This window comes from Ylistrum balloti, unplaced genomic scaffold (genome assembly GCF_031769215.1).
Source record: "Ylistrum balloti isolate Yb309-2 unplaced genomic scaffold, AGI_CSIRO_Ybal_v1 Utg370560, whole genome shotgun sequence".
Taxonomy (NCBI): Eukaryota; Metazoa; Mollusca; class Bivalvia; order Pectinida; family Pectinidae; genus Ylistrum; species Ylistrum balloti.
Window position 1 is genome coordinate 477,722 of NW_026782352.1, and position 12,294 is coordinate 490,015.

The window sequence follows — 12,294 nt, forward strand, 5'->3', positions numbered from 1 at the left end:
GACTATAAGACTGGTACAATGACCATAAGATTGGTACAATGACCATCAGATTGGTACAATGACCATAAGATTGGTACAATGACAATAAGATTGGCACAATGACCACAAGATTGGTACAATGACCCTAAGATTGGTACTATGACAATAAGATTGGTACAATGACCATAAGACTGGTACAATGACCATCAGATTGGTACAATGACCATCAGATTGGTACAATGACCATAAGATTGGTACAATGACTATAAGACTGGTACAATGACCATAAGATTGGTACAATGACCATAAGATTGGTACAATGACCATAAGATTGGTACAATGACAATAAGATTGGTACAATGACCATACGATTGGCACAATGACCATAAGATTGGTACAATGACCATAAGACTGGTACAATGACCATCAGATTGGTACAATGACCATAAGATTGGTACAATGACCATAAGATTGGTACAATGACCATAAGATTGGTACAATGACCATAAGTTTGGTACAATGACCCTAAGATTGGTACAATGACCATAAGATTGGTACAATGACCATAAGATTGGTACAATGACCATAAGATTGGTACAATGACCATCAGATTGGCACAATGACCATACGTTTGGTACAATGACCATCAGATTGGTACATTGACCATAAGATTGGTACAATGACCATAAGACTGGTACAATGACCATCAGATTGGTACAATGACAATAAGATTGGTAGAATGACAAGAAGAATGTGTATCCATCTTTAAAGATATCCTGTTAATTATAAGTACTAAATGGCGACTGTTTTGCCGTGTGTCTTGGCAGATGAACGAAATATCTATACGAAAACTTCCTTAGACCATTGTACCCGTGACTATATTAATAACGATTGTCACCGAAATATATTTTATGACATAGTCGAACTTGATCATGTAACTCGGCAGATGATAACGGTTAATTAAGTTTAATTAAGCGTAGTCAATAGTATCACGTGAATTTTCCAACAATTTTGACCGGCTATAATCAATATAAATTATAAATCAGATGACGTGTATGATCCCGAACACAATGCCAACAATAACAACCATTGGTAGTCTTTGACCTAATGCAAATTCCCTGACAATTTAAATTATTTCAGCTTTTAATTTTTTTTGTCTTTGCTGAAGAATGCAACCAAAACTTATTTCAATTCATGTATATCAGGTGTACAAATTGACAGAAGTATATCGCCATTTGTCTTCACATGATGAACTTTAAAAGCATATGATACAATTATTTTAAACTTTTAGGCATGGCAAGGAATATTTCCGGATCACTATATTAAGGATAGATATGAAAGTTTTACATACTATCTTAATCAAAACAAACTAACGTTTCGCTACGTGGCATCAATGGCTAGTATTACTAACATGGCTTACAATACAGCAATGGGACAAACGCCAGATACACATACATGCATCACAACTTAAATTAGCCATTGACTCATCATATCCGTTCTGAGTTCTCCCAGACACCTGTCGTTTTGATTTAAATCTTCTGCTTTAATCTCCTGATTTGATCTTGAAGATCTTATGTATAAGAAGAACAAACAATAGATTATTGAGTAATATGATTATATTCATATAAACAATACACGCAACAAAAAGACATATACAAAACAAAGAATTTTCGGTCAGGCATAGTGCATCTAAGCTGTATTGTATGAGATGATACAAATATAACATGAAATTGAATGAAATATGTTGCTTTGAAAATCGAAGATCTTAATGTGTTTCCATTTCATATAAGACTTATCAAAAGAATTCCATTTTAGAGTTCCATTGATGATGTTTAATGAAACATTGTGATCATTTCATTTTATGATATGAAGTGAAAAAAATATAAAATAAAACCTAATCTTTTAATTTACAAATATTCATGACCAATTCGTGCCGAGATCGTTACATAATTTAAACTGAAAATGTTTTCATTCTATATCTCAATATATGTCAAAATGTCAAAATTCATAGAATGTCATGAAATAAATGTGAACCGACAATCAACAACTCCGCTAAGTCATATTAAAAACGTGGAAAATAATAGTCACGTGCTGTTTCTCTTGAAATTCAAACCCAGCCAAACACCACTTCCAAAAATACCCTACATATTGTTATTATTTATCATATACCTAATAATATATATATGAAACAAAACATGTAATGATACAATGCATCAATTCAAAATAAGCAGTGTTGGTAATGATATTCGTAAGTCCAGATCTTTAAGACGAAGAATAATTTAACAAGGTAAATAGGTGAAATCCATCCTGGCTGAACAGTAAACATCTTATAAGTATCCATATTGATGTATGAGCAATCGGCATGTAAGGTACAATTTTCATTGCTTTGATATGTATGGATTTCTTGTAATCCTGTCATATTTGCTTCCGATGCCAATCGGGCAGACTCTTGATATAGGTCAGTATGCATTCTCCGAAAATACAAAAAAATGAATCAATATTCCCTTAAAGGAAGTTCTTTTATCATTGATGCGAACTTTGTAATGAAAGCGAAAGAAATTTTGATGCTAAGAATAATACATACAATGAACAACAGATAGCAGTTTAAGGTATAAATAAATTCACAATACTTTTTCACTATAGGTTATGTTGCGGTATAGTTCAACAAACGCTAGGAAGTCAGTGGTAGCAAGATAAACCTTCATAGTGTGATGTGGTACAATTTTAACGAATGTGTCTGATAATATCCGTTGTGTTTTCAGAATTTTTATTTTTTTAATGAAATTGTACATTAAAACAGAATTAGAAACAGCAACAAAAAGTAAAATATTGAATTTACCGCGTATTTTGAAAAACAAAAAGTTAAATATTGAATTTACCGCGTATTTTGAAAATTAAAAAAGTAAAAATACTATGTTTACGAAGTGTTTCAATTATCCTGCATACAATGTATGATTCAGAAAAAAATGTAATCAGCAGTCACGTGACAATGTGTGATATCGTTTGAATTTGCTTAGGTTATTTGAGACTTTGTATAATGAATCAGTCAGATACGAGGTTAGTAGCTAGCATTACATTGTATAGTCGGTTAGAACTCATGCATTGACAAAGATTTTATTGATATTCGGCAATCGAAGAGTTAAGTGTATAATAATCTTACAGCGTATGTGATGTATTCTAAGTTTGAAATAGTTATCAAAGAGCAGGCCACATCAAAAGATAAAAAGTACTGACATAAAAAACTCATCATCTGAGAGTATTTGTTTTTACTGGAATATAGAGTTTTGAGCTCTAGAAGGAAGGTTTTATCAGCTCTTGATTTGACGGTCTATTGACGTTAGAACGAGGTGAGCTTGAAGATGTAGTGGTCGTTGTTTTGGGGGTATGTGTCTGCAATACCTAAAATGAAAGCAAATTTAAATAGAGAGATTTACATAAATAGAACCAGAGTGTTTTATGGTTGAGTGGTTCATATCTGGAATTATCAATGACTACCTAAATCGTGTGTCATATTCAAAAGATACAGACAGAGAGAATGCGCTGTAAATAGCAATAGTATAACTTTCATTATTCGATGTTTTTGTGGATTTTTTTAATAATATATATGAAATCAGTTCTACAGTAAATATGCATTATGACTTGGATCTTATTAAAGTGTTTATATTTAAAGTATTTTTCTATACACATATATATACCTGTTTGGAGGGGTATGTCCGGAGCCTTCATAATCCTCCAGTACATATTGGTCTCATTTCTTGTTATTCCATAGACCGTAATGACCATAGGGCCGAAACTTGTCGGCACAGTGTCAAAACTGGAAAGTCAAACACACAATCATTTGTTACCATGTGATTCTGAATTTTTATACAGGAAGATATATCTGTGTCTGATAAGTAAACTTATTCTATAAAGAAAGACAAAAGCGTACTTTGTAAATCCTCATTGGCAGATCCAGGGAAAGGAGCACCTGAATACGCGCTTGGCCTGGGAAAATGGCCTATCATCTGTCCCTTCACTTTCAGAAATATAGAAATGCAAAACAAAATACGGGAAAAGAATAGAATAACACTTGGATACTCTTGGTCTAAACGTCATCCGTTAGTCGAGTTTTGAATGGTTGTATTAATTAATGAAGATTTAGATAGGTTTTACTAATTACCTACTTTATACAATAGACAGATTAGAGCGGCAATTTGCCAGGAAGACTTTTCATACACAAGTGAATAAAGCGTTGTCGAAATGATATTATCTATAAGGACTTTTTACTGCAGAATGTCGCTTTTGTAGTGGTAAGGACTGCAACATTTTGATACAAACTTCCTTTATTAATTTTTCTTTAATTTTGAAAAAAAAATCAAACCAAGACCCAACAGTTTAAAACGAAATTAAACTCAAATGTAGGATATAAATATTCCTAACGTTTAAGGTAATTTATTTTATTTTCAGTGTACCTGAAGTTGGAGGAAGCTTCATTCTGTAGGGCTTCCATCGCCTGCAGAAGGGTGGCGTTTGATGGAACAAGCAAAGAGCTATTCCATTGTCGCGTGGTGTTCGTAAGAATCGGGTCTTCAACTCCGATTGTGATGTTGAGCGTCCAGTTTGCTGTAACCGGCACTCCGGCTGAAAAGAACAAAGACAAAAAAAATTCAGACCACATATTAAATCGTTATTTTGTTCAGTTATTCAGCAGATAAAACCGCTATAGTTTCATGGACACATGCACACAAGGGTCCATAAGTCTTCACTAAGTCTGTAAACAGACTAGTATGCTCTGTTAAGTGTTTACTGTTCTGGGAGTACACCCCAGCCTTATAAAAAGTGGTAGCCATTAACAACAGAAAAGCATTATATCTTCAACGGTTGTGTAAGGACATTTGTATCCTGTCTCTGTGGCTGAAATCGTACCCCGAAACAGGTCACCCCGTTCATATTTTCCAATAAAACATATGTGTCTCCTATTAGTTGGGGCCCAATTGTCGTGGATGGAGTTCTAAAAACCAATGGAGGAGTTCTTGGTGTAGTACGACTGTCTATGTCTGTAATGACATCAAACGGGGAATACTGACCCACTATGTAACTTATGCTTTTGATTCTAACCTCAAGTTCCTGTATGTTTAGCTCTTTTTTTCTTCTTACAGATTCTTAACATACTCTGACATAATTTTTATTTGGGTAATTAGTTTTTTATCAGTGAGTAAAATTTCAAATTATGTATGTTATGGCCACAAACCGTTTTCAACCATAGTTCCAATTACAAATGTGTGAGTAACATTCTTGTGTTCGTGTGAAAACCTAAGGTTTTTTGTCAGGGTGATAGGATACCGATCAAAAACGATTTCTTTCATTCACTTTGATTAAAAATTAAATTAAAAGTTATATTCCAAAAATAGCTGACATATGTATACTTTATATATTTTTTTATATTTTATTTTTTTATTCAGTTTTAACATCACAAACACGTAACAATGCATTGTACATCATGAATCTTCAAACTACAGCAAATTTGTTGACTTTATGTTCTTCACACACAAAGCAGATAATTCATTTTTCACCACACACATACCAACAGACAACCCAAGTGCACACTGGTATTGAACATACAGCTTACATGTACATTCACACTTGTAGTAGCCAAATGTCACACATACAACACAAACCACCACTAGTGCTGATTAAAACAATAATGTATGTACTTGGTATGAGACCATGCATCCTCTGAACAGTATTGGGTTATTAATAAAACATATATATAGATATATAGGAGAATAGTGAATGTACATGTATAATGTACATCTTACATACCCATTGTGTCAAAAATGTATCACCTTGCGTTCATACTTCAGCCATAATCAGAAGACATACATACCTTTTACATGTATACTTACTTACAGAAATAGTTTTTAAACTTTTTCATACAATGGTGTTGTGACTTATGAGAGAGATAGGGAGAGGGAGAGAGAGAAACGGGGGGGGGGGGGGGGGGGTGTTAAAGACAGGAGGGATGGATAACTGTTAATATTAAACAAGTAAAGAATAATTTATAATCTAATAATAAATCTTTGTACATTGTGATAATCTTTGATTGTGTTTACTAAGGCGTTAATATTAAGGGAGTTATGAAAACAACGTATTTTATATATATAATGCTTAATAACAATTAATATTTCATTATCAATTTTATTATTCAATTTTTGTGTTAAGAAACCAAATAAGTAGGATTCTTTATTGAAGTTAAATGGGATAATAAGTGCATCTAATAGAACTTCCAAGCTACTATTTTGAACCTCATTGCATTCCCATAAAATATGAGTTATAGTTTCAATTTCAGAGTTGCAAAGAATACACAGTGGCGATATAGCTAATCGAGTTTTAAAAAGAAAAGAATTAATTGTAAGAATGTAGTGATTAATTCTAAACTGGAACCATTGGAACTTTGTATTTGTTGTTATCAGAAAGGGTAACTTAAAAATTTGGTGCCATGTAAAATCATCAAAATCAAAGACTTCATTCCATTTTTTCTGACCTGAAGGAATAACCTTGCTCTTTATTAAAATGCTATAGAAATATTTTGAACCTTTGAGCTGTTTAAAGAAAGGTTCCAAGTTCAAAGGGATAAAAGGATATTCTAATTTTATTTTAGGAAACTCTGGCTCAGGGTTAAAATGCTTCACAGCCTTTAGAACACTATGATACTGAAGGAAATTAGTTTGTATATGGTATGTATGAGTGAATTCCTGAAAAGTATAGAATACTCCAGAATTAATATCTTTTATTAGGTCATTCACAACAATGGCGCCCTTTCTAAACCAGTCTTCAATAAAAATTGATTTCTTGTCAACAGTTATTTGATTGTTGAACCATATAGGGGTTTTCAGGAAAACTTCATTTTTGTCTATTCTTAAGTTATTAGCATAGTGTAGATTTTTATACGCTTTAAAAACATCAGACCCGAATATATTTTTACATTTATTTTGACAGCGTTGTATGTAATCAATACCACAATTAGACATAAGGTCTAAGTTTAAATATATTTTTAAAATTATTTGCCACTTCGAAGTTGATTGAAAAAGTCTTCTAACCCACCCCAGCTTCAGAGAATCTATAAAGGCTCTAACATTAACCATTTTTAAACCACCATCAATGTAATCCTGGGTAACAATATCTCTTCTTACTTTATCTGTTTTGTTGTTCCAAAGAAATTCACATAGCAATGAGTTTCATTTAGAGAGAAACTTGTCATCAGGGTTTGGCAGTGAGATAAATAGATGGTTAAATTGTGAAACTAAAAGTGATTTAATTACATTAATTTTACCAACTGGGCTTAATAATAGTCTTTTCCACGAATTAATTAGTGATTTAAGTTTTATAAGTTTTTGTCAAAGTTAAGTTTAGGTATCCGATGTAAGTTAGCATGAAATTTAATTCCAAGAAGAGTGAAGTGATCCCTACCCCATTGTAAATTAAGTTCAGGAAGAAATTGGTCTGTGCTGAATTTTTTGCTGCCAACCTGCACCACTTTGTTTTCGAGATATTAATTTTCAATCCTGATATATTTGCATAAAAGTTAAGCTGTGTAATAGATTCCCTCAGTGACCTTTCTGACCCATCAAGTGCCAGTGAAGTGTTATCTGCATACTGTGACAGAAGTATAGGACAACCATCAACATCAATATCCTTAATTTTCTCATTATTTCTTAGTTTAATTGCCAATATTTCTGCACACAAAATAAAGATATAAGGGGCGATTGGGTCCCCTTGTCGACAGCCCCTTTTTATTTAAAAAAAGAAGACAGATTCCCACCCTGATTAATTGTAGCACAAGCTTTGTTATGTAATGTTTTGACCCAAGGGATTAAACCATTTCCAAAACCAAAAAAATTAAAAGTCCTTTCAATAAATTCCAACGACACAGAATCGAATGCTTTTTCGAAATCAATCATTAAAAACATACCTGGGATATCATTTTCTCCTGTATACTGCATAACATCATAAACAAGTCTAGTGTTTTCCCCTATATAACGTCCTGCTAAAAAGTCTGTTAGATCCTTGTCAATTAGTTTGTTTAAAACATTATTTATTCTGTGTGCAATGGTGCCAGAAGCAATTTTATATACAACATTAAGTAATGAAATGGGTCTCCATTTTTTTTAATAAAATGCCTGGGTTTATCTCCCTTTGGTATACATGAAGTAATGCCACGCCTTTGAGAAATAGACAACCATTTTTATATCCTAGATTAATAGATCTGACAACAAAGTTCCCTACATGTTTCCAAAAACATTTGAAGAATTCAGCAGTAAACCATCTATTCCTGGACTTTTGTTATTTTTCATACCTTTCTGAGTTTCACTGGCTTCTTGGAGTGTGATAGGACCATCAAGCTTTTCAGAATCACATGGACTAATTCTATTGATATTGTATGGTTCTAAAAGATCATTCAGGTTAATATCATCTAAATCATCATTTGAATCATAAAGTTTTTCATAGAATGTATAAACGTCTTTCAAGACATTGTCCTGATTTGTTAAATTATTTCCATCCTCTAATTGTAGTTAAGGTATAACTTTACAAGTGAAGTTTCTACTTTCTAGATTATAAAAATAACTTGTAGGCTTTTCTCCCTCTTCAATCCATCTTGCACGTGATCTAATTATGCTGCCTTTGATTTTCTTTCCCTAATTGACTGTAATTCTCTTTTTTTAACTTCCAACTCCACAATATTTGTTACATCTTGCTCTTCCATAGCATGAATTTCTTTCTTAAGGATGTCCTCTCTGATATTTTGTTGTTTTTTTCTTGTGTGATGAGTAGGGTATAGTTTTACCTCTTATATTCATCAATAAAGTTTCAAGAAATAATTGATCATCTATTGTAAACAAAATGTCATCATCTGAAATACTACTTAAAATGTTAATATTATAAACTGGGAGACAATATTGGGCCTTTGTCTCAAATATACAAGCTTTCACAATATTAAGGTATTCAAGATCTTGTAGTAGACTATTATAAACTTCCATACCCCCTTACCAGCTATAAATTCATTGCGTTTTAAGGATATTGTTGGGAAAGAATGATCAGAACGATAGCCAGATTCTATATTTGCTTTGCTAGTACTAGATAAAAGATTCTCTGAGATTAGAAAGAAGTCTAGTCGAGCTTGCTTAAGTGGGTTGCTTTTCCTCCATGTGTACCTCCTCATATCTTCTTGTTGCTCTCTAAAAATATCTACCAGACCAAAATTATCAATGATTTCTAAAACTTTATCTCTGGCCTTAGGATTATTGAGATTCTTATATTTTTTATCATAATCAGATTTAGGATTAAGGACCAAATTAAAATCACCACAAATAATGACATATTTATTTGCAAAGTCTTCAACCGTTTCAGTAACAATATTGTAAAACTCGGGGTCATCATTATGTGGGCCATATAAGTTTATGAGAGTGATTCTAAAAGATTCTATCTCTATATCTAAAGCTAAAAAATTCCCAGTATTATCTTTTATCTCTTTATGTACCTTAAATTCATTATTATTTCTTAAAAAGAACGGCCACCCCACTTGCATTAGATTTAAAAGAATTAAAGTAACATTGATAACGGGAGGGTATTCACTTCTTATTATATTTTCCAGTTCTTTAGTAAAATGTGTCTTGTAAACAAAGAATATTACTGTTTTTAGATCTCAGATAAGAGAAAACATCCTTGCGTTTATTCTTATCCCCAAGACCTTGACTATTTGCCGATAAAAATTCTATTTCAGCCATAGACGTAGCTATGTCTCAAGAACAAGTTTACTTGATCCATCCCGGAGACGAAAAGAAACAGAGCAGATACTGAAATAGATAACAAGAATAGAAAGAAAGAGAAATTAAAAAATACTTTGAACATGATCATCATGTAATGACTACTGTCAACAGACATACTTTCTCATATCAGGTAGATTACACACTGTTACCGTACCCATTCTTGCAGCTTACTACAACAGGAAGTAAATACCGGAAGTAGAAGTTTAACATCTAATGAGTCCGACAGACTGTAAGAATAAAAAAGAAGGGGGAAAAAAAAAAAAAAAAAAAAACCCAGATTTTTCACAATAATTCCACAAATATTATGTTCGTTACTGATGATGAATGCTACAATTAGAGAAAGGAAAAGGACACTGGAAGTAGCTAGAAACACCCCATATAACAGTCAATGCAATTCCCCCGGCTCTGTATGTGTACGCCGAAATTAATTAATATAAATTTGTAGGCCTAAAAACTTTACTCTATTTATGTTATTATAAAGACTTACCAATCGTTAGAATAATAGGTCCCATATTTCACAACACGAACCACTCAAAGTAAAGAAACATTCATACCTATATACAAACTGTCCCAAAATCGGTAAAACCAGGGAAAATTCCTGGTGGCATTGAAGTGACCAGTACGTCACCGATATTGCAGTCGATATACATGTACATGCATATATAGTCATCCAAAATTGGAATCTTCCCTCAGAAAGGTGTTCGTGAGTGGCATGCCATAAGAAAGCCTCCCTTTTCTCCCATCAGTCAGAATAGCAAAGATCTTACCGTCCACGCTATATGAGTTTTTTCACGCTTTTGAGTTTGTAGGCGTCTGTGAGGATCTGCTGGTTGATCTTGGTGAGATCTTCGAAGATGGTGTAGCCAGTCTTCTTCAACTTAGTCCGGGCTTTGATTATTTCATTTCTCTTCCGTCTGTGGGTAAATTTAACGATGACATTTCTGCGTCTATCTGTAGTGTATTTCCCAAGACGGTGAGCGATGTCAATATCACCACTAGTGATCTGAACATCCAGTTTTGTAGACACAAAATTCACGATTTTGTCCACACATTCCTCTACAGATTCCGATGCAGAATTGTCTTTGAGACCATGAATGCGGAGTGAATTTTTTTCGACCGTGCTGTTCCAAGTCGTTGTAACGTGCATCCATACCCTCCTTTACATACTGTAATTTACTGACTGGTGTTTCCAAGTCACCAATGGTCTGACGAAGATTTTTGTTTTCCATTTCCAGTTCAAAAACTCTACCTTTTAATTCCTCCACTAACTCCTTGTTTTCCTCTCTGATGCTTTCCTTGAGTATCTTGATCTTGGAGTCAAACTCACTTTTTGTAATGAGAGTAGATAGCATGGCGTTAGATCTCATCAAGCCTCTCCTCAATATTCTTGTCAGACCCCCTAGTCTTAACTCCAGGACCTTCCGTGCTTTGTTTTATACCAGCCATAATTTCCTCAGAACCAAGAGTCCATATATATATAAGTAACAGATATAGTCTATAGATAATCCAGGTAAATGTGTATAGTATATAGTGATCCGTTAACAGTAGTCACTATGTAGGGTCCTAGGACATTGTCCTGACTCCAGATGCCAAATTACACATTTTCATTTTGAATTTCAAAAGTCAGATGTTACAGACTGGTCCACTGTACACTTATATTGTATGCCATCCAAAAAAAAAAGGATTGAAATTGTTTTAAGAATGTGTAGTAAATTCACTTTTTTGTCGGAGCTCCAAACAAAGGACTACCCAGACCCAACATGACCTTGACCTCCTTCCGTATACTTTATATATATTACGAGAGGACTTCCTAGGTTATATCATCTTTCGTCCTATCAACTTTGTCATTTTCAAAGGCAAATGAATTATGTATTTAGACAAGGATTGCTAGATATTATTGGTGTAACATTTAACTTGAAACTACCAATAAACCGTCAAGAGAATGTCATCGTTCACATCAAAATATAAAACGTGGTAGACACACTGCTGTCTTGTTAATAACACTTACGGAGTGGTGGGTGAATCTCAATGTCAAGGAAAGAGCTATTTGCAAGGGCAGGCAGAATTTGTGATACTGCAGCTCCTTTCTTCATGATCTCTGGAACTATAAAACGAATATATTTCCCGTCTTGGATGTACATCATTATTTTCAGAGAGCACAAATTATCATATGAAGAACATTATTACAGTCAATGATAAACTGATTTATTCGGATTTAAAACATTTACAAACAAATTAAATCCCACCCCCACCCTATCCCCTCCCTTTTCTCCGGAAATAGAACATTTAACGACGTGTTTATCCTACAATACAGACAAATAACAAAAACAGCATATACACAAGACGCAATTCTGCCTGTTTGTATAGATATACTATTGCTCCTTATTTAACACTTACTCTTCCCCTGGAGTTTGCTGATAATTCCCATCTGTGACTTAGCAATGCCATGCCGAAATGTTTCATTTTTGGTAGCGATCAAAGCCTGCAAAATTGAAAAGAAGATAATTTT

At 33.4% G+C, this 12,294-nt stretch overlaps 1 protein-coding gene across 1 annotated transcript in view; it reads right to left on the reverse strand.

Annotated features, from left to right (window-relative positions):
• Positions 1-3,308: 3,308 nt before the first annotated feature.
• LOC132556335 (transcobalamin-2-like) overlaps positions 3,309-12,294 on the reverse strand; it is a 31,690-nt gene continuing 22,704 nt past the window's right edge. The window contains exons 6-10 of the mRNA XM_060220719.1: positions 12,183-12,267; positions 11,794-11,889; positions 4,431-4,599; positions 3,675-3,793; positions 3,309-3,378 (exon numbers count right to left, since the gene is read on the reverse strand). Of these exons, the coding sequence (XP_060076702.1) occupies positions 3,317-3,378; positions 3,675-3,793; positions 4,431-4,599; positions 11,794-11,889; positions 12,183-12,267 (531 nt within the window). The 3' untranslated portion in view covers positions 3,309-3,316. The remainder of the gene's footprint in view (positions 3,379-3,674; positions 3,794-4,430; positions 4,600-11,793; positions 11,890-12,182; positions 12,268-12,294) is intronic.